The sequence below is a fragment of the Protomyctophum bolini genome, assembly GCF_963924005.1.
Source record: "Protomyctophum bolini genome assembly, chromosome: 17".
NCBI lineage: Eukaryota > Metazoa > Chordata > Actinopteri > Myctophiformes > Myctophidae > Protomyctophum > Protomyctophum bolini.
Window position 1 is genome coordinate 1304913 of NC_137878.1, and position 24079 is coordinate 1328991.

Sequence of the window (24079 nt, forward strand, 5' to 3'; positions counted from 1 at the left end):
CACAAAGGCCTGCAGCAGACTTCTACTCAAGGTGGGAGTACGCTTGTCTGAATAGGTGAGTTTTGAGGTGGGATTTGAAGGTGGGGAGTGAGTCCATGTTTCGAATGTCGGGGGGAAGGCTGTTCCAGAGGCGAGGGGCAGAGCGGCTGAAAGCTCTACCCCCCATGGTGGACAAACGAGCTGGGGGAACAGTGAGGTTGGTGGAGGAGGCAGACCTAAGTGACCGGGTGGGAGTGTTGATATGGATGAGATCAGACAGGTATGGGGGGGAGAGGTTATGGATGGCATTGAATGTGTTGAGGAGGATCTTGTAATCTATGCGGTATTTGATGGGTAGCCAGTGGAGTTGGTTAAGAACGGGGGTAATGTGGGAGATGGCAGGGGTTTTGGTGATGATGCGGGCTGCAGCGTTCTGGACCAGTTGGATTTTATGAAGGAGTTTGTGGGGGAGACCGAAGAGAAGGGAGTTGCAGTAATCGAGGCGGGAGATGACCAGAGAAAGGACTAGGGTGGCAGTGTTGTTGGGGGTGAGTGAAGGGCGGAGGCGGTTTATGTTGCGGAGGTGAAAGTAGGCTGACCGGATGGTGTTATTGATGTGGGTATGGAAAATAGGGTGCTGTCGAGGACGACACCCAGACTCTTGACCTGGGGGGAAGGGGGAACCGAGGAGTTGTCTATGGTGAGTGTAAAACTGGGCTGCTTGGTGAGTGAGGATTTGGTGCCAATGAGGGTTAACTCGGTTTTATTGCCATTTAGTTTGAGGAGGGATGAGGTGAACCAGTCTTTAATTTCGTGGAGACAGGCACAGAGGGAGGGTGGTGGGAGGGTGGAGGTAGGTGTGGAGGAGACATAGAGCTGGGTGTCGTCCGCGTAACAGTGAAAATTGATGTTGTGTTTGCGGAATATTGAGCCAAGTGGGAGGAGGTATATAATGAATAATATGGGGCCAAGGACAGAGCCTTGGGGAACACCAGAGGAGAGGGGAGAGGAGTGGGATATGAAAGATTTTAGCTGAATGAACTGAGTGCGGTCGGAGAGATAGGAGTGGAACCAGTGTAGGGGTGTGTCGGATATGCCAATGGAGGCTAGACGGTCGAGGAGGATGGAGTGTGAGATGGTGTCAAAGGCTGCGGTCATGTCGAGAAGGATGAGAATAGATAACTGTCCAGAGTCGGCTGCTAACAGGAGGTCGTTGGTGATTTTTATTAGGGCTGTTTCTGTACTGTGGTGGGGGCGGAATCCGGACTGAAATTGTTCATATAGGTTGTTGTTGGAGAGGTGGGCCTGTAACTGAGTTGCAACAACCTTTTCCAGGATTTTTGCTAAAAAAGGTAAGTTGGAGGTAAGTTATCTTTTATTGAGTTTTTAGTACACATTGGTGGTTCCCAAACTGTGGTGCGTGCACCCCTTGTGGTGCGCAAGAACCTTCTAGGGGGTGCGTGACATGAAAAGGCTAATGGTGGTGCTATGGTTTTATTTAAAATATATTAACATATTGTGGCAAGTATAGGTCTATATGTATAATATAGCCTATGCTGCATATATATGCCATATTCAGGTTCATATTATGTGCATATAGGAAATATATGTCTCTATAGCTTATGCATTTCTTATTTCCATGTGGGGGTGCGTCAGCTAGGTCAGGAGGTAACAGGGCCAGAACCACTGCCCTAGTACACGACAGGCCTACTTACTCTGACCTATGAACCCTGCTGCTGGGGGGGGGGGACCACTGCCCTAGTACACGACAGGCCTACTTACTCTGACCTATGAACCCTGCTGCTGGGGGGGGGGAGACCACTGCCCTAGTACACGACAGGCCTACTTACTCTGACCTATGAACCCTGCTGCTGGGGGGGGGGGGGGATAATAATAAAGAACTAAAGCTAACACTAAAAAACTATTCTTAACCTTTCTACAGACCGAGTCTAAACCTCCACCCTGGCCCCTGGCGTTCCGTCTAGCCCACCAGGTGGCGCTAGCCATGGACTTCCTCCACTGTAAGAAGAACCTTGTGCACATGGACCTGAAACCAGACAATATCCTGCTGGATGCCGACTTCAATGCCAAGGTACACAATATACAATATTATACATCCAGTAGAACTAAATGTCAGGGAGGGACTAGTGGGGAGAGATCCAGTAGAACTAAATGTCAGGGAGGGACTAGTGGAGAAGAGATCCAGTAGAACTAAATGTCAGGGAGGGACTAGTGGAGAAGAGATCCAGTAGAACTAAATGTCAGGGAGGGACTAGTGGAGAAGAGATCCAGTAGAACTAAATATCAGGGAGGGACTAGTGGAGGAGAGATCCAGTAGAACTAAATGTCAGGGAGGGACTAGTGGAGAAGAGATCAGTAGAACTAAAATACTAAAGTTATTTTATGCTCGGTTGCACTCGGGTGTTGCACTCTGAAATATAGCAGATCTGCAAGGTCACAATGTGTTCCATATGACGCCATCAAGGCCCGCTTAAATAAAATGGCTAGGTCAACTTTAGATTTAGTTGACTAAAACTAGACTAAAACAAACATTTCACGTGACTAAAATCTGACAAAAACTAAATGAAACTGTATTCAAAGGACTGGCTAAAACTAAATCCAAATTTGCTCTTGAAATGAACAGTTCTCGTCACTGCATGTCCTGCTTAAACACAATCATAAATGCCTCCTCTTTCCGTCAACAGATAGCAGATTTTGGCCTGTCTACGGTGAGCAACAGTGTCAGGCCGACCAACCGTACAAACAAAGGAGGCACTGCCTCCTACACCCCCCCTGAGGCTTTTGACGACAAATACCACCGTGTTCGCTCCTACGATGTTTACAGGTGGATTCTGTTGCTAGTACATCAGTCATAATAAATACAATGAAGTGACACACATTTTTTTATAGTGTGAAAACCTCTTTCTAATGCTTGGATTTTTCCCGTCTTTTTATTAGCTACGGCATACTTCTCTGGACCATTCTCACTGGAGAGAGACCCTATCCAGGTAAACTATCCGCACGCACGCACGCACGCACTCACACACACTCACACACACACACACTCACACACAATGTAAATGTTCCTGTATTTTATGTAGAGTTGGGTCGGACCTTGTTGGAGTTCCACATTCGCGAGAAGGGAGCGAGACCAGATCTTCGTAAAATCGATGTCCAGAAAGCAGCTGGATTAGATGAGCTGGTGGAGCTCATGCAGAGATGCTGGGACTCTGAGCCCAACAAGAGACCTTCGTTTGGAGGTAAATCTACCTTTGTCACTGCACCAGTGAGAAGCTCTATTGAAATCACAAAAGATTATTCTTTGCACTAATGAAAAGCGTTTTTGTTTTTGAGGCGCTAAAGGTACTCTAAAAGTTGCACAGCTTTTTGCACACAATCATAAGAGGTGAAAAAATTAATAAAACTCGCTCAGCGTACACAAAAGTCCTTAACGATGAAAAGTTATCAAAAGCGTGAGTTTTCGTAAAATGGCGTGACCGTGGCTTAGCGTCGAACTTCAATTAGCCCCCGCCCCCTCTTATGATTGGTCGACAGGCTATGTCATAGTTTCTAATATCATCTGCCATTTCTCACAGAGAGTCGCCTCGCTGGACTCTTGAATACGTGAGGACTTGGCCTGGGCCGGCCTAGCGGTCCAGGCACCCTAGGCTGGTAATGTCGCGGGTTCGAGTCCCGAGCACGACGACCTTTGCTGCGTGTCTTCCCCCATCCCTGTCCCCCTTTCCTGTCAAACTACTGGAAAACCCTCAATAAAGGCAAAAAGCTCCCAATAATATCTTTTAAAAATAAAGAAAAATTGTGTTTTTTTTTCATTTCAGAATGTGTTGAAGTGACACGTGGAGTTTTTTCAAGACACGAGGAGGGAATCTCTGCTGCCTGTGACCTCCTGAGACCTCCTCCTTGGAACAGGAACAAGAGGCCTCCTCCTGTTCCTGTTCCACCTCCTGCTCTAGGGAGCACCGACACCCTGACTCCTCCTCCTCCTGTTCCTGTTCCAGGGAGCACCGACACCCTGACTCCTCCTCCTCCTCCTGTTCCTGTTCCAGGGAGCACCGACACCCTGACTCCTCCTGTTCCTGTTCCTGCTCCAGGGAGCACCGACACCCTGACTCCTCCTCCTCCTGTTCCTGTTCCTGCTCCAGGGAGCACCGACACCCTGACTCCTCCTGTTCCTGTTCCTGCTCCAGGGAGCACCGACACCCTGACTCCTCCTGTTCCTGTTCCTGCTCCAGGGAGAACCGACACCCTGACTCCTCCTGTTCCTGTTCCTGTTCCAGGGAGCACCGACACCCTGACTCCTCCTGTTCCTGTTCCTCTTCCTGCTCCAGGGAGCACCGACACCCTGACTCCTCCTCCTCCTGTTCCTGTTCCAGGGAGCACCGACACCCTGACTCCTCCTCCTCCTCCTCCTGTTCCTGTTCCAGGGAGCACCGACACCCTGACTCCTCATGCTCCACCTCCTGCTCCAGGGAGCACCGACACCCTGACTCCTCCTCCTACTGTTCCTGTTCCTGTTCCAGGGAGCACTGACACCCTGACTCCTCCTCCTCCTGTTCCTGTTCCTGTTCCAGGGAGCACCGACACCCTGACTCCTCATGCTCCACCTCCTGCTCCAGGGAGCACCGACACCCTGACTCCTCCTGTTCCTGTTCCTGCTCCAGGGAGCACCGACACCCTGACTCCTCCTGTTCCTGTTCCTGTTCCAGGGAGCACCGACACCCTGACTCCTCCTCCTCCTGTTCCTGTTCCTGTTCCAGGGAGCACCGACACCCTGACTCCTCCTGTTCCTGCTCCAGGGAGCACCGACACCCTGACTCCTCCTCCTGCTGTTCCTGTTCCAGGGTGGTGGAAGAGAACCTGGGGGAGGAGGAGCACCGACACCCTGACTCTTCCTCCTGCTCCAGGGAGCACCGACACCCTGACTCCTCCTCCTGCTCCAGGGAGCACCGACACCCTGACTCCTCCTCCTGCTGTTCCTGTTCCTGCTCCAGGGAGCACCGACACCCTGCCTCCTCCTCCTGCTCCAGGGAGCACCGACACCCTGACTCCTCCTCCTGCTGTTCCTGTTCCTGCTCCAGGGAGCACCGACACCCTGACTCCTCCTCCTGCTGTTCCTGTTCCTGCTCCAGGGAGCACCGACACCCTGACTCCTCCTCCTGCTGTTCCTGTTCCTGCTCCAGGGTGGTGGAAGAGAACCTGGGGGAGGAGGAGCACCGACACCCTGACTCCTCCTCCTGCTCCAGGGAGCACCGACACCCTGACTCCACCTCCTGCTCCAGGGAGCACCGACACCCTGACTCCTCCTCCTGCTCCAGGGAGCACCGACACCCTGACTCCTCCTCCTGCTCCAGGGAGCACCGACACCCTGACTCCACCTCCTGCTCCAGGGAGCACCGACACCCTGACTCCTCCTCCTGCTCCAGGGAACACCGACACCATGACTCCACCTCCTGCTCCAGGGAGCACCGACACCCTGACTCCTCCTCCTGCTCCTCCTCCCAAGTGGAGGAGTTGCACCGTCACCCTGAGACCTGTTCATGCTCCACCTCCTGCTCCAGGGAGCACCAACAGAAAGGCCTTTTTAAAACGTGAGTCCTTGTTGACACACAGCTTCTACACATTGAGCATACACATTAATAAATACCATAGTAAAAAGTTTATACTTGGCCCTGACAACTATTAATCTGCCCTTTACAATTTCCTCAAATTCCTTCTACCGGAATGTTACACCTCTCCCGCTTAGCGGAGAGTGGGGTGTGGTAGAGGACATCTTTCTGAACGCCTGCATATGTCACAACAGTTATTGCCTCGCGGAGCCGTCTTTTGTCCAGTGTCCACTTAGAGCAGAAAGGAATAGTTTTCATAATCCTCATGGGGGCCCATGCCTGGTTTAGCCAGGGGAGGGCGGTGTTGGACAGTGTGTTGGGTGCAATTCCCCGAAATTCCTCATGGGGCGCCCTCCGGCCCCCACAGACTCTATGTCACTGCTCTAGAGGGTACTCTTATTTTGAAGATATTGTCTTATATTTGCTAGCTTAGATGTGCCAAAAAAAACTGTGCCATCGTAATGCTGTGTTTCCTTGTCAGTCCAGGAGAGAGAGAGAGAGAGAGAGAGAGAGAGAGAGAGAGGGGGGGAGAGACATAAAGAGAGATAGATAGAGAGAGAGGGGGGAGAGAGAGAGAGAGACAGAGAGAGACAGAGAGAGAGAGAGAGAGAGAGAGAGGGGGGGGGAGACAGAGAGAAATAGAGAGAGACAGAGAGAGAGAGAGAGAGAGAGAGAGAGAGAGAGGGGGGGAGACAGAGAGAGAGAGAGACAGAGAGAGCGAGGGGGGGAGAGACAGAGAGAGACATAGAGAGAGACATAGAGAGAGAGGTGGGGAGACATAGAGAGAGAGATAGAGAGATAGAGACGCACACAACGTGCGCGTGCGTGTCAGTCTTCACACACACACACACACACACACACACACACACACACACACACACACACACACACACACACACACACAGTTTGTTATGAGGTTGAAACGTGCGTGCGCGTGTCAGTCCATTTCATCACGTGTGTTTTCCTGTGTTTCCTCCAACAGATTCCTCTCCTCTGTCGTTGGATCCAAACACAGCGTTCAGAGAACTCCGCCTGTCAAAGAACAACAGGAAGGTGACTGGGACAGATGTAGACCAAGGTTATGCACGTCATCCCAAGAGGTTCACCATTTACTTTAATGTGTTGAGTAAAGAATGTATATCTGACCTGTTTTACTTTGAAGTGGAATGGAGTGGAGGGGGGGTTGGTATAGCACTCTGCCAGGATGACGTCAGCAGAACGGGGGGTCTATCATGCTTTGGAGCCACTCCTCAGTCATGGAAGTTATATTACTCGGATAGTAATAAACGATACATGTTCCGTCACAACAGCATTATTACTGCAGTGTCAGGACCGGTTCCCTCCACAAGGGGGAGCCACAGGGTGGGGGTGTATATAGACCCCCCAGCAGGTGTTCTGTGTTTCTATGATGTGTGCGGAAACACAATGAGTCTCCTTCACACAGAGAGGACGACCTTCACACGACCTCTGTATGCAGGGTTATATGTTGGTCATGGATCTACAGCAAAGGTCTGTGAGATCTGGTGAACATGTTGAACCTCTATACTAAAAGCTGAGCGGGGTTCTCCAGGGCTCTGTCTGTACTTGGAGCTGTCTAGGAAAATGTTAAATTTCCTTTGTTTTTAAAGCAGGTTTAGTTTAGATTCTGTGAAAATGTGTTTTCTTTTTAATTAGTTTAAGTTTTTATTGTCGGCCTAATGTATTGGTGTCACTCAGGGATGAGATTCAAAAAGCTAAAAAATAAATAAATATCAGAACAGCATCATTTGACTTTTCTTTCCTGTGTTTAATGTTGAAACATAAATATTTACATAAAGTATATATAGTTGAAGGTACAGTATTGTGTAAACATAAAGTATATACAGTTGGAGGTACGGCATTGTGTAAACATAAAGTATATACAGTTGGAGGAGGTACAGCATTGTGTAAACATAAAGTATATACAGTTGGAGGAGGTACAGTATTGTGTAAACATAAAGTATATACAGTTGGAGGAGGTACAGCATTGTGTAAACATAAAGTATATACAGTTGGAGGTACAGTATTGTGTAAACATAAAGTATATACAGTTGGAGGAGGTACAGCATTGTGTAAACAAATTATCCGGGAGTGCTTGAGGGCTTAAGCACCCACTGACACAATAGTAAGCCAAATAGCACCCACTGACTGAAGGCTGAAGCTCCCCTCCCCCTGGTCATTTTGCACACACACCTTTGCGGTGTTCACAGAACAGGTATTCAAACGTGGCTTTGTTCCAGTGACCGCACGGGTTCATTCACACTCCTGCAGCAACACTAGCCCCGGTCCAGTCCTTACAGCGAGACCAGGGCTACAGCAACGCTAGCCCCGGTCCAGTCCTTACAGCGAGACCAGGGCTACAGCAACACTAGCCCCGGTCCAGTCCTTACAGCGAGACCAGGGCTACAGCAACACTAGCCCTGGTCCAGTCCTTACAGCGAGACCAGGGCTACAGCAACACTACACTGACACGGTCAGCAGAGCTGTCGGCCCGTCTGTAGAGAGCCCTGAGCCGGGAGGGAGGGGAGGGGAGGGGAGGGCAGCAACACCGCCGGGAAATCTCCACGCTGACTTGAGACTTGACTAACAGAGCCATCTCAGCCAAAATATCCCAAAACAGTGTCCGGTTAACAGTTCAAACTGTTCCTTTTCCTCAGACTACTTTTACTTTTAATTAAAAAGGTAAGATGCAGTGGCTGCAATTGGGTCAATAAGGATCTTGTGAGCAATGGTGTACGAGATTGGTAATACGTTCGCGTTGGTCAAATCATGGCATTGCCCTTGGACAGCCACCCCCAATTTTTTTGTTTGGGTAACAAATTGGCTTATTTTTAATTCATCATTTTAACATTAATAGAAAGATCTGATGGTTTGAATAGATCGTTTAGATGAGACTGACGACCCTAGTGTCTTCTCCGGAATTGCCACCAGATGGCGAGAATGCACCATTATGCTGATTTTGACAAAAATAGAGGAATCTAGGGGAGTCACTTCCGGTTCAAATGATCATCAACATCCGGCAGTAGTTTGACCCGAGTCACTGCCGTGACTTTCGGGGATGCTAGGCTAATGCCATATTTTTATAACTAAGTCATATTAACCTCAAATCAACCCCAAAACATCGCAAAATATCACATTTTTTCACAGCGACGCACATAGAGACGGCGCGCGTGCGCGATGGCGCACGATCACGCGGATTTCGGCCGTTTTTTGGTAGATTACATCCAACATTAGCGATATTAGCTAAGAAATGCTAATTTTTTCTCTGTTGAAGCCCCAATAACTGACAGTCAATACATTCCGTTTATTCCGTATGTGGCATGTTTATATTTTTCGATTAATTCCGTTTATTCCGGGTTTAGTAGTCCAAGGGTTAAGACCATCTGGATTCTGGGAAATTAATAAATCTTCGTCGTCGTCCCACGCAATTCTAGCCTACCTAAAGGTACAGTCCACCGGGTGCAAATAATTAAATTATTGGACTCCACCCGCCACTATGGCTGAAACAATTTAATTATTTACTCATTGATCATGCTGAAATGTTGAAACAAGATGCTGAAACAATGTAATGTGTTCGTTGTGAACTGAAAGCGCACCAGGGGGGGAGGGGGGGTTGCGCTGCGGGTGGGCACCCGGTTAACCAGACATTCAACTCAATATGGCCACAGCTAATATAATGTAAACAAATATGCACCACAAATCAAACAATGTTCTTCTAAATACACAACCAAGCATGTCTGTGATTTATGCTTTTTATTCATGGGGACCTACAAGCACCAGCAGCCAAACAGCATAATTAACCTCATCAAAGTGCACAGCTGCGCAATAAGTAGCACCAACACGTCATGTCGGCAACACACAGCATTGTAACTAAATTAAACATAATTTATATTTATATTCTAGATGAGCCTTACCTTCTAAGATGAAGTGGCGCTTCCTCCCTGCCTTTTGCTCCTGCATTGTTCTTCAGTTGGTTTTGTTTATTGTCTGTCTGCTCTTTGTAGAATCCACAAGTTCATCTCTCGTTGTGTCCGTTTGTAAAATAATCCTTTAAATGTCTCAGATAAGAGTTGACACACTTTGGACTTATAGTTGGAGCATTGAGTTCACCTGCTGTGGTGTGGTGGCTACTAGCCTATAGGCTACTCTCATTTCTGTAGTTTAAACTCTTTTGTTTCCAAGTTTAATTAATAAATGTTCATGTGGTTTGCTGTGAGTTTGTGTCCATTGTTCAGCAGCTGTAGCTTGTTGATATAAAACACATTGAATGTTTAAGTTGTCAGTATAGGCCTATTTGTGTAAAACGTGCAGTTGAAACAAGGTTTTGTAGTCTAGACATCACTAGAGAGTTGAGTCACTGCCACCAAACTTTACACAACGCCTCATTGTAACCCTTTACTGCCACCTGGTGGAAGAAACACTTCATTTGAACCCATGCAGCATCTACAATTCTAGAACCTTATCCAAAAACAGAGCCAATCTACAAGCTCACAACAACGTTATGTGAGCTTGTCCGTGGCTCAAATGGGTCCGAGAGGCTAAATGCCATCAAATGGTGGTCCGTGGCTCAGATGCTGAGAAAAGAATGGACCTTGTTAAAGAAAATATTGAAAACCACTGATGTACTTTGTTTACTGTATAGATTCCCAAACTTTTTATTATTTTTTATTCCACGATTTTGTCAGTAATTTTTCACCCCCTGTGTCAATCATCTAATGTGATACCCTACGCCAACCTGGGGAGAGCAACGGACTTGAACTCATGCTTCCTTCATGCCCGAGTGTCCAAGTTGCTCCTTTACACCTGACAGGGGGGAGTTTCCCTGCATGGTTGGACGTAGCGCGTGGAAGGGAACACATTATTCCAACCCATTCCTTTCCCCTCCATCAGGCGCACAAGTGTAATGCTTTATGCAGTTTTTGTATTTTTTTGCATTGAGTTGTACTTGAAATTCTGCAGTTGGCAGCTCCACCCTTGACAACGTCTCCCCTGTGGGTTCCCGTCTCTCCCTTGATTCTGACAGTAAGTCTCTTTCTCAACAATGCCACTATACCAACTTCTCTATTCTCTCTCTCTCTCACACCGACATGTCTTCATCAGTAATGCCACTATACCAACTTCTCTATTCTCTCTCTCTCTCTCTCTCACACACAAGACACAATAAAGGTAATTGACCCTTTCAGTTCAACTAGGCCTTTCTGAAGGGTTCTATCTGCTGCAGAGCTGTGCTTCAGAGGGTCACCACTTATACAAACTACCCTGACCTCGACCCTGACCTCGACCCTGACCCTGACCTCGACCTTGACCCTGACCCTGACCCCTACAGCCTACAGTCCAATATATTGTCTTTGTATGAATGGCAAATGTGTGAAAACAGACTCTTCAAAGAATTTAATACAATTGAAACAGTCTCTCTTTCACATCATGAGAATGAAACACAAAAAAAGGTGTATGAAATTCAAATGACTGTAGGTGGGACTTCTTTAAATGTAGCAACAGATAAGGATCACCATCAGATATGTACATAGTGTACTAGTCCTGTAGTCCATAATATCTTAGGGGTAATTTTCATTCATGGAATTCCCTCCAGAGTGGAACACCGGAACTGTATTCTGTTTACAATGAGCCTTAATGGCACGTCAAGTCATCTTATGATAGTTGGTTGACTAAAACTAAAGCATTTTAGGTGACTAAAATATGACTAAAACAAGTTTTATTAAAAAGGCTATATGAGTAAAACGAAATAAATGAAAACAATCTGTGAAAATCAACACTGGTACAACTACAGTATTGAAAGCATCAAATGCAGCAAAAGCAGAAAACAATATCAAACCTCTCTCTCTCAGGTAGGCCTACTACTATGAAAACATGCCCAAAAGAAACAATTGTATCCTACATGAGAACTTATATCTGCAATAGTGAAACTGTCTAATCCACGAAGCTTGTAGATCGGCTATTTTCCCCCTCCATTTCTATTTCATTGGACAATTAAGCCCCGATGAGACCAAGAGCAGAACAACCAGACATGCATGACAACTCAATATTATGGCCACAGCATATCAGATATTTACATAGTGTAGTCCATAATATCTTACGGGTAATTTTCATTCATGGGATTCCCTCCAGAGTGGAACACCGGAACTGTATTCTGTTTACAATGAGGCTTAATGGCACGTCAAGTCATCATTAGACGTCATGTTGTCTGTTCCGTTTATATCCGTCATAAAGAAACACACACTGAGGGCTCCAATGCTCCAAAGTGTCACATCAATGCCCAGACCTCTAGGAGAGATCGTGGCGCTATAGTGCCACAGAAATGAGCGAAAATATACAGAGAAGAAGAGTCACTTCTGCCAGAGCCGGAAGTGATTTAGTCAGGATCTGTAGTGTAGCCAGGGGCCCTAGGGCAGTGTTTCCCAACCTTTTTTGTCCCAGGGAACACTTTTCATAGCCCTAAAATCTCGGGGAACACCTAGGGGGGGGGGGGGTGTGTGTATATATATATATATATATATATATATATATATATATATATATATATATATATATATTAAATATATATATATTAAATATATAGTAAAACGTAAAAGTAAATATACTTTTAAAAACACACATGACAGCACTCATCAAATAACTTCAAAGAGAAAGAAAAGGACAGAGACAGAGCCTCAGTTTAAAAAAAATTGCTCATATGAAATGTGAAATGCCACCTAATCCTTTTCCTTTCTTTATTATGAGCCAACTTGTGAATGCTGCATGTTTTTATTGTGAAGGGTCTCAGTTCTCACAGCCTGCTTATTTCCACGTGCTGAAAATAGCTGATCGACAAGCTCACAACGCGTTGCGTCCGCAACGCGCTGTGAGCTTGCAGATCAGCCATTTTCAGCATGCAAGCATAACACGTGTACCACGAAGAAGGAAGAATAAATCAGGCATCGCTGCGCTTCTGTGAAGGGAGGGAGATATATTTTGTTGGCCGAACGAGGCGATCATGTTTGGACATCTATGGAAAGCTATTTTGGACAGCTATTTTTCGTGGCACATTATGTTTAATCACAACAACGTCACGTTTACTTTACCTCCTCAGTGTTTGGGTCGGGACTGTGTGTGTCTGCCGTCTACGTGCATATGCACTCTGCGCGCTCCAGTCTTTCTGGAGGGAGTGAAATGTAGCGTCTTCTGCATGCATCTAAGCATTAACATTTCAATGGCCGAGGGTCGTTAGAGTCTATTGTTCCGTGTTGTAGTTATCGGCGCATGTCTAATGGTTAGACGTGTGACAACAACGACGCAACAATAGGAATAGCCTGCAGCTCAATAGCTTTTGCTTTCGGGGGAGGGATAGTGTTAATTTAGTTAAAATCAGGCGGAACACTTGGAGACATCAAGAGGAGCACCATAGCTCCACGTAGCACAGGTTGGGAAACACTGCCCTAGGGGACGGATGAGGGCCCCCAGAGCAGGATCTGTAGTCTATAGCCAGGGGCCCCTAGGGGACGGATGAGGGCCCCCAGAGCAGGATCTGTAGTCTATAGCCAGGGGCCCCTAGGGGACGGATGAGGGCCCCCAGAGCAGGATCTGTAGTCTATAGCCAGGGGCCCTAGGGGGCGGATGAGGGCCCCCAGAGCAGGATCTGTAGTCTATAGCCAGGGGCCCCTAGGGGACGGATGAGGGCCCCCAGAGCAGGATCTGTAGTCTATAGCCAGGGGCCCCTAGGGGGCGGATGATAGCCCCCAGAGCAGGATCTGTAGTGTAGCCAGGGGACCCTAGGGGACGGACGAGGGCCCCCAGAGCAGGATCTGTAGTGTTCAGATTTTACAGGGGCCAGTTTCGAATTGCAGCCGTCCGTATAGGTGCCCTTTGAGAGCGGTTTTGAAGGAGTAAATTCACATGTCTTAATGACTGTTGGTAGGGCGTTCCACATTTTGGTGGCATAGGAGCGAAAATAATTTAGTCCCTTGTTTGTGCCGAATCTGGGTTGCACATGGTTTGTTGCACTCCCTCTGGTGTTGTGGGTGTGGACTTCGTTTACATTAAGGAAGTATTTAGACAGGTACATGGGTATCTTGGTAGTGTATCGAATCTTGTGGACCAGACCCATTGCAAGATGCTGTACTCTGTCGTCGACCCTAAGCCATGCCAGCCTGTCAAAGTGGGCAGTGCATGCATGTCTTTGTTTTGAATTTCCTCAGAAATGATGCCGGTGGATTGACACATATTATGAGTCAATCCACCGGTGTCATTGCTGAGGAAATTCACACCACAGTAGCTGCTTTCTGATTGGCTGGAAGCAGTGCAATTTGACCACATCGCTGTTCTCTCAAAGAGTCCATCTTCAAACGTCCTCTTGTGACTTCTGTCCGATCAAGCCGTGCAAGGAGAGCAGTCTGAAAACCCACTACGATATCTGAAGACGTGTACACCTCAACTGGAGTCAACTCAACTCAGAAACTCAACTCAACTCAACCTAAAATGTCTGAAGACATCTACACCACACCAGAGCCGACCGACGACACTTATGAAACCCTCCGTGTTTCTGCCCCTGAGAACACAGCACAGCATGGAGGTGGAGGTATAGAACTAACCGTCTACCAAAACCTCCGAGGTTCTGACCCTGGGAACACAGCACAGCATGGAGGTAAAAAAAAAGAAAAAATAATACCACTATACTACTACTTCAATAATAATAATAATAATAATAAAAGGATTTAAGTAACACATCTATCGATCTTACGCAATAGCAGTTGTCGGCAGCCACCTCACAGTGCCTCTCTTGTGTTTAATGGAATTCGCTTTTATTCACATTATGCCTTAATGTATACAATAATAGTGAAAATGTGTCTGATGTTTACATTCAGGATTTAAAAAGAATTTCTTCAAAGCTGTTGCAGCGTGTGTGGGGCTGCTCCTATTGGCTGGCATCATTGTCCTGGGCATACTCAGTGAGTAGCATTTTATAAACACTACTGTATAAACACAACAAAAAACAGGACAGACATACAATGCTCATAAATACAGTACCCACTACCGAAGAAGCTCAAAGTGATTACAGGAACGTTTAGTAACGCGACCAATGAGGACTAATAAATAAAAACTAAGCAACGGAAATTCCTAGTGACTAAAAAGCATCAGACATTTGCTATACATCAAAGCAGGATCAGTGTATGGGAAGTGTGCCCATGATGGCAATCTGTGCCCTAGTTTTGTTCTGCTTTTAACTGTGTTCTTGTACTGTTTTTAACCTGTACGGCGACCTTGAGTGCCCTGAAAGGCGCCTTATAAATAAAATGTATCATTATTATTATTATTGGGAAAAGCAGAACATTCTGTAGATGAGGATGAATGAGTGTGTGTGCGTGTGTGTGTGTGTGTGTGTGTGTGTGTGTCTATGCAATATGTCACAATAGGAGTGCATTGACGCATGCAGAGCATATACAGCCAACATTATAGACATTTTGTCATGAACAGGTATCCACCAACACCAAAATAAATGACTGCAGTGTGGACCTTTAGGACCTGGTCCTGTCTGCTAACTGTCCATGTGGACACATAGTGGACTTAATGGCTTTACAATGACAAACGCTACATAACAGAATGACTGTCTGTCCCTGTGGACACTATAGTGGACTTAACCCTGCAAGACCTGGATAATTATATTTCTACTTGCAAAAAAGAGATTTCAACCTTACTATTACTTTCTACTACTAGGACTTTGCAGAGGACATTATGTAAAAAAGAAGAAAAAAAAGGTTTAGTGCAAATGTTATGCACATTTACAATGACAAACGCTACATGGCAGATTCACTAAGTCTGTCCATGTGGACACATACTGTAGATAGATACTTTACAATGACAAACATTACATGGCAGATTCACTAAGTCTGTCCATGTGGACACATAGATAGAAACTTTACAATGACAAACGCAACATGGCAGATTCAGACTCCTAGAACTTCAACCCCTGTAGCAACCAGACACCTCTCTTTGTCTCATTGTCAAATGCAGACTTACGATCACAATGAAGCTGGATGTAATACTAATCAGTTTGTTGATCATCTTTCTTGCAGATTTGGACCTGACTAAACTGAGAGACCAGTGGAAGACCAGTTTTGATGAGTTCCAGACCAGACATGACAACCTGACCGAACAGAGAGGCCAGTTACTGACCAGACTTAACAACCTGACTGAACAGAGAGGCCAGTTACTGACCAGACTTAACAACATGACTGAACAGAGAGGCCAGTGGAAGACCAGACTTAACACGACTGACCAGAGAGACCAGTGGAAGACTATGTTTGACAACATGACCGAACAGAGAGACAAGTTAGAGACCAGACTTAACACCACGACTGACCAGAGAGACCAGTTGCAGACCAGCCTTAACACCATGACTGACCAGAGAGACCAGTTGCAGACTAGCCTTAACACCATGACTGACCAGAGAGACCAGTTGCAGACCAGCCTTAACACCATGACTGACCAGAGAGACCAGTTGCAGACCAGTTTTGATGAGTTACTGAGCAGACATACCAACCTGACCGAACTGAAGAGGGTTCATTGTGGTCAGTGAGACGTCACTGTGTTTATACATTCTTATATCATGTTGTTCATCATTTTCATCATCACATTAAAAACAGTGTCTAACATTATATTTTGTGGTTAGAATCACATGGATTTACATTTGGTGATGGTGTGTGTTACTACTACTACTCTACTGAGAAGAAGACCTGGGAGGACAGCAGAGCAAACTGTACAGCCGGACAATCTGACCTGATGACCATAAAGAGCAGAGAGAAGCAGGTGCAGTGTGTGTGTGTGTGTGTGTGTGTGCGCGTGTGCGCTTTAGTGTGTGCGTTCGTGCGTGTGTGTGTGTGTGCAGGCGCATTAGTGCATGCGTGCATTAGTGCATGCGTGCATTAGTGCATGCTGTAACCTACTCCATCTCCGTCTGTCCAGGACTTTGTTGTCAGACTCGTCAGATCCAGGTCTGTGTGGATTGGATTGACCGACAGGGACGAGGAAGGAGTGTGGAAGTGGGTGGATGGAACACCACTGACCACACCAACGTAAGACTTTACCTTCATTATTCTACTGAGGCCCATTCTAAAAACTCCTTCTAAATACTGACCTGAGTTTTCTGAAAAACTAATATAGCAGCATCACATTTTCTTATTTTTTTAATACCGTAGGCCTACATACTGTACCCAGAATGGGTTAAAGAAAACATTTTAACTACATTTATTTTCAGCAAACTACATTTCACATTATTTCATCTTCATATTTATTTCTACATGGAATCAAAGGCTATAATACAACAGTTACTCTGTATCCGTTGTCTATTTCATTGTCCAGTTAATTTGTACGTACATATATAATCATTATATATATATTTGATCTGAATGTTTTTTTTTTTTTAATCATGACTTCAAATTATATTACATTATATTATAATGTGATATAATTTGAAGTAAAAAAAAACCTAAACATTCAGATAGAATCCTCGTTGTGAAGGTATTGTAATGTATTCATGTGTCTACTTCTACAGGTACTGGCGGCGTGATGAGCCTAATGGTGGTGAAGGACAAGACTGTGCTGCGTGGTATGCTTATGATGAAGGATGGTACGACTATTCATGTGGTTTGACACGCTATTGGATTTGTGAAATAGTTTTATAGAGTTACAGTATGCATTGACTAGTAATAGTTATGTGTATGTGCAGCACCTGATTAACCCTTTGTGGTGCCTGGAGCTACCACCCGTCAGGGGGGGGGGGTATTGAGTATTGTGCTATTTTGGGAAATGTTCCCCCCAGAATATTCATGCTGGGGTTCAAGAGGATAATTCATATTTCCATTATTCATATGTAATGTAACATGTAATCAATGAATAACAGCCATCTGTTTCATTTTAACACCACAGACTGATTGATCAATAAAGTGTTTGTGATGAAACTGGGTTTGGTCCAAATCAAGTTGGTTAAAGGACCACTTCACCACTTTTCAACCTCTCTTCATATAATAGGTCCTCACTAGGCATGCCACGGTTTACCGAATTTCGGTAATACCGCAACAGGAACAGCCACGGTGTTGATACCGTGAGATTTCCGAGCATACGGTATTTTAATACAGCGTCGGTGGGCGGCGCATGCTGCGCATATGCAAAGCAACTCCACTCGCACACTAAGGCAAAACATTTATTTTCACCACACAGCTGCAGTAGATTGAAAAGTTGCTTCCTACCTTTGAATTAGTGTTGCTGAAAGACACCCAGATCCAATTGTATATTCCATATTTCCATATGTACTATAAGAGTGAACTAGTGTCAACAAACACGAGGCATACAGTGACAGTTGTGAGCATGCGCAGATTGCACTACCAGCTGCTACAGCGTACAGGGTACGCCATTAAAACGGCCATTAGGGGGAGCAATAGTACAGTGAAATACAGTGGGGAATATCTATTGATTCATTGATTGAATACTTCATTGGCAGAAATGTAATCAGTATAGGGTACAAATACAAAGGGATCACTGAAAAAAGTCCTTGCTGTCTTGTTCCATTCGTCCCTGGCCCAGGACCGAATGGAAACAAGACAACAAGGACTTTCAATCAATTCATAATCATGACAAATAACAAAATTCAAATTATCATAAAAGGTAAAAATAAAAAAATAAGATATGTAGGCCTGCAGGTTGGGGAACAAAGAAGGGCTTATAAGGAGGTGGGGGTAGTAGTCTAGACATAGGTGGGGGGGGGGGTCTTTTTTTTTTTTTTTTATAAATACCGTGGAATACCGAGGTATAGATTATCAATACCGGCACCGTACCGTACTGTAAAATATCATACCGTGGCATGCCTAGTCCTCACTAATAACTCTCAAAGATAGTGATTTAAAGTGGCCAGAAATGTGCCAGCTAATTTAGATTTTAGTTTTAGTCATATAGTCTCTTGAATAGTTTTAATCACATTTTAGTCACCCAGAATGTTTTAGTGTTATAGTCTAGTTTTAGTCGACAACATATAATATAACTACATCTACAGTTGATTTAGTCGAACAAAATGTATTGCCACAACTTGTGAGCTTGTAGATCGTCTATTTTCAGCATGCAATTAATTGTAAAATGACTCATAGTGGATCTCTTGTCCACTAGTCCCTTCCTAACATTTTAGTCTAATTTGTATTTGTATATTTAGTCTAAAAATGTAATTTAAGACTAAAATGTCATTAGGCCTATAGCTTAATTTTTTATTTAGTTTCCATGTAGTTTTCGTCAGTGGAAAAAGGTAGTCGACGAACATTTTCGTCTTAGTTTTAGTCGACGAAATCGACACTGGTTTGCGTGTGGATGAGCCCTTGGCACACGTATCAGTGACCATAGGAGTAGTCAGCTTAGGACATACTGTAGGGACACACACCACTACTGTAGGGACACACACCACTACTGTATAGGGACATTGCTGTTGCACCACTCAATAATAGGTAAAATAGCTATAAAAATTGTTGAATCATTTAAAATAACAAACCAACAAAAGAAAACAACATTATGTATTTATACGATCGTGCCTGCTCAAAATCAGTTGAAAAGATATTACTTATATATTCTTCCAGATTTAAGGTAGTGGCCTTTTGGTCAGCAGATGTCGCTGTTGACTGTATACTACCTGGTAGTCTAGTTAGTATACTTGACTTTCTTTACCCTATACCAGGGGTGGGCAACTGGCGGCCCGGGGGCCACATGCGGCCCCCACCTTCACTTAATGAACACTCACTCCAGAGGGGCCACACAAGCTGCCTATATCTTTGCATAGTGACCCAGTGCTTGACTGACTCCACTGAAAAGAGAAACCAGACTTTTGCATAGAACATTCTGGTTTGGAGAATGCAGGCATCGGTCCCACCACCTCTCGCATGCAAAGCGAGCGCACTAGAATCTGAGCTAATAAGCCTACATGTTCCACCAGAAAATGTTATCATTTACGATTTGCTGCCTTTGAGTAAAGCTGCCTAATGCCTATATCTTTGCATAGTTACCCAGTGCTTGACTGACTCCACTGAAAAGAGAAACCAGACTTTTGCATAGAACATTCTGGTTTGGAGAATTCAGACATCAGTCCCACCACCTCTCGCATGCAAAGTGAGAGGTTTTTTGTTCAAAGGTAAGATTCCACTTAACATTTTCTGGTGGAACATCTACATGTTCCACCAGAAAATGTTAAGTGGAATCTTACCTTTGAACAAAAAAATCCATTGTATTGCAACAAACCACAGCTTTACATTACTTGTGACCTTAAAATGACACAATATTAGTACAAATTGGAAATAATCTATCTAATCTAGCATAATTTGTAGGACTCAATGTTTGTGAAAGGCTATTTTTAATTAAATTGAGACAAGGCATTGCCATGGTAAATGACAACTTGGAGAATGTGGGTATCGATCCCACCGCCTCTCGCATGCTAAGCGAGCACTCTACCATCTGAGCTAATTCCCCTTAAATGCAACTGCATCAGAAGCTCAATCAACGGTAGGCCAATCGTCAGAATAATGGTGCGACCCTTCAGTTGGACCGTTTGTGGTCAAAAGGATGTGGACTAGAAAGCATAATAAAGGGACACATGAGGAGTCATACATAGGAAAAACCCTTCAATTGTCCTGTGCATGTTTGTAATGCACATGTGGCTCCCAATAAGATTGCTTGGGTTTCCAAGCAGAGCCTGGATAGCTCAGTCGGTAGAGCATCAGACTTTTAATCTGAGGGTCCAGGGTTCAAGTCCCTGTTCAGGCTCTTCCATGCATGCTTGCAGTGAAAATGTTAGAGCCATAAGTTGACCTGATGCACTGCAAAAATGGGTCAACTGGCAGAAATAACATTAGTCCCTGCTTGAATACAATGCTTATCATTTACGATTTGCTGCCTTTGAGTAAAGCTGCCCAATGCCTATATCTTTGCATAGTTACCCAGTGCTTGACTGACTCCACTGAAAAGAGAAACCAGACTTTTGCATAGAACATTCTGGTTTGGAGAATGCAGACATCGGTCCCACCACCTCTCGCATGCAAAGTGAGCGCTCTAGAATCTGAGGTAATAAGCCTACATGTTCCACCAGAAAATGTTAAGTGGAATCTTACCTTTGAACAAAAGAATCCATTGTATTGCAACAAACCACAGCTTTACATTACTTGTGACCTTAAAATGACACAATATTAGTACAAATTGGAAATAATCTATCTAATCTAGCATAATTTGTAGGACTCAGTGTTTGTGAAAGGCTATTTTGAATTAAATTGAGACAAGGCATTGCCATGGTAAATGACAACTTGGAGAATGTGGGTATCGATCCCACCACCACTCGCATGCTAAGCAAGCACTCTACCATCTGAGTTAATTCCCCTTAAGTGCAAGTGTATCAGAAGGTCAATCAACGGTAGGCCAATCGTCAGAATAATGGTGCGACCCTTCAGTTGCACCGTTTGTGGTCAAAAGGATGTGGACTAGAAAGCATAATAAAGGGACACATGAGGAGTCATACATAGGAAAACCCCTTCAATTGTCCTGTGCATGTTTGTAATGCACATGTGGCTCCTAATAAGATTGCTTGGGTTTCCAAGCCGAGCCTGGATAGCTCAGTCGGTAGAGCATCAGACTTTTAATCTGAGGGTCCAGGGTTCAAGTCCCTGTTCAGGCTCTTCCATGCATGCTTGCAGTGAAAATGTTAGAGCCATAAATTGACCTGATGCACTGCAAAAATGGGTCAACTGGCAGAAATAACATTATAGTCCCTGCTTGAATACAATGCTTATCATTTACGATTTGCTGCCTTTGAGTAAAGCTCCCTAATGCCTATATCTTTGCATAGTTACCCAGTGCTTGACTGACTCCACTGAAAAGAGAAACCAGACTTTTGCATAGAACATTCTGGTTTGGAGAATTCAGACATCAGTCCCACCACCTCTCGCATGCAAAGTGAGAGGTTTTTTGTTCAAAGGTAAGATTCCACTTAACATTTTCTGGTGGAACATCTACATGTTCCACCAGAAAATGTTAAGTGGAATCTTACCTTTGAACAAAAAAATCCATTGTATTGCAACAAACCACAGCTTTACATTACTTGTGACCTTAAAATGACACAATATTAGTACAAATTGGAAATAATCTATCTAATCTAGCATAATTTGTAGGACTCAATGTTTGTGAAAGGCTATTTTTAATTAAATTGAGACAAGGCATTGCCATGGTAAATGACAACTTGGAGAATGTGGGTATCGATCCCACCGCCTCTCGCATGCTAAGCGAGCACTCTACCATCTGAGCTAATTCCCCTTAAGTGGAAGTGTATCAGAAGTTCAATCAACGGTAGGCCAATCGTCAGAATAATTGGTGCGACCCTTCAGTTGCACCGTTTGTGGTCAAAAGGATGTGGACTAGAAAGCATAATAAAGGGACACATGAGGAGTCATACATAGGAAAAACCCTTCAATTGTCCTGTGCATGTTTGTAATGCACATGTGGCTCCTAATAAGATTGCTTGGGTTTCCAAGCAGAGCCTGGATAGCTCAGTCGGTAGAGCATCAGACTTTTAATCTGAGGGTCCAGGGTTCAAGTCCCTGTTCAGGCTCTTCCATGCATGCTTGCAGTGAAAATGTTGGAGCCACAAGTTGACCTGATGTACTGCAAAAATGGGTCAACTGGCAGAAATAACATTAGTCCCTGCTTGAATACAATGCTTATCATTTAAATTTGCTGCCTTCGAGTAAAGCTGCCTAATGCCTATATCTTTGCATAGTTACCCAGTGCTTGACTGACTCCACTGAAAAGAGAAACCAGACTTTTGCATAGAACATTCTGGTTTGGAGAATTTAGACATCAGAACCACCACCTCTCGCATGCAAAGTGAGCGCTCTAGAATCTGAGGTAATAAGCCTACATGTTCCACCAGAAAATGTTAAGTGGAATCTTACCTTTGAACAAAAAAATCCATTGTATTGCAACAAACCACAGCTTTACATTACTTGTGACCTTAAAATGACACAATATTAGTACAAATTGGAAATAATCTATCTAATCTAGCATAATTTGTAGGACTCAATGTTTGTGAAAGGGTATTTTTAATTAAATTGAGACAAGGCATTGCCATGGTAAATGACAACTTGGAGAATGTGGGTATGGATCCCACCGCCTCTCGCATGCTAAGCGAGCACTCTACCATCTGAGCTAATTCCCCTTAAGTGCAACTGCATCAGAAGCTCAATCAACGGTAGGCCAATCGTCAGAATAATGGTGCGACCCTTCAGTTGCACCGTTTGTGGTCAAAAGGATGTGGACTAGAAAGCATAATAAAGGGACACATGAGGAGTCATACATAGGAAAAACCCTTCAATTGTCCTGTGCATGTTTGTAATGCACATGTGGCTCCTAATAAGATTGCTTGGGTTTCCAAGCAGAGCCTGGATAGCTCAGTCGGTAGAGCATCAGACTTTTAATCTGAGGGTCCAGGGTTCAAGTCCCTGTTCAGGCTCTTCCATGCATGCTTGCAGTGAAAATGTTGGAGCCACAAGTTGACCTGATGTACTGCAAAAATGGGTCAACTGGCAGAAATAACATTAGTCCCTGGTTGAATACAATGCTTATCATTTAAATTTGCTGCCTTTGAGTAAAGCTGCCTAATGCCTATATCTTTGCATAGTTACCCAGTGCTTGACTGACTCCACTGAAAAGAGAAACCAGACTTTTGCATAGAACATTCTGGTTTGGAGAATGCAGACATCAGAACCACCACCTCTCGCATGCAAAGTGAGCGCTCTAGAATCTGAGGTAATAAGCCTACATGTTCCACCAGAAAATGTTAAGTGGAATCTTACCTTTGAACAAAAAAATCCATTGTATTGCAACAAACCACAGCTTTACATTACTTGTGACCTTAAAATGACACAATATTAGTACAAATTGGAAATAATCTATCTAATCTAGCATAATTTGTAGGACTCAATGTTTGTGAAAGGCTATTTTGAATTAAATTGAGACAAGGCATTGCCATGGTAAATGACAACTTGGAGAATGTGGGTATCGATCCCACCGCCTCTCGCATGCTAAGCGAGCACTCTACCATCTGAGCTAATTCCCCTTAAGTGCAAGTGTATCAGAAGCTCAATCAACGGTAGGCCAATCGTCAGAATAATGGTGCGACCCTTCAGTTGCACCGTTTGTGGTCAAAAGGATGTGGACTAGAAAGCATAATAAAGGGACACATGAGGAGTCATACATAGGAAAAACCCTTCAATTGTCCTGTGCATGTTTGTAATACACATGTGGCTCCTAATAAGATTGCTTGGGTTTCCAAGCAGAGCCTGGATAGCTCAGTCGGTAGAGCATCAGACTTTTAATCTGAGGGTCCAGGGTTCAAGTCCCTGTTCAGGCTCTTCCATGCATGCTTGCAGTGAAAATGTTGGAGCCACAAG

The 24079-nt window shown here is 44.7% G+C and overlaps 1 protein-coding gene and 1 long non-coding RNA gene across 2 annotated transcripts in view; both read left to right on the forward strand.

The window, feature by feature from the left end:
- The window catches only part of LOC308332476 (receptor-interacting serine/threonine-protein kinase 3-like), a gene marked incomplete at its 3' end in the record, with an annotated part of 29852 nt that extends 25263 nt beyond the window's left edge, over positions 1 to 4589 (forward strand). Inside the window, exons 4-9 of the mRNA XM_080788383.1 lie at positions 1922 to 2071; positions 2685 to 2824; positions 2938 to 2987; positions 3081 to 3239; positions 3819 to 4501; positions 4572 to 4589. Coding sequence (XP_080644509.1) covers positions 1922 to 2071; positions 2685 to 2824; positions 2938 to 2987; positions 3081 to 3239; positions 3819 to 4501; positions 4572 to 4589 — 1200 coding nt within the window. The remainder of the gene's footprint in view (positions 1 to 1921; positions 2072 to 2684; positions 2825 to 2937; positions 2988 to 3080; positions 3240 to 3818; positions 4502 to 4571) is intronic.
- Positions 4590 to 5538: 949 nt separating this feature from the next.
- LOC308331546 lies at positions 5539 to 7368 on the forward strand. Its single transcript, XR_013965616.1, has 2 exons — positions 5539 to 5588; positions 6589 to 7368. It is a non-coding gene; the product is annotated as an uncharacterized lncRNA (long non-coding RNA).
- The last annotated feature ends 16711 nt before the right edge of the window (positions 7369 to 24079 follow it).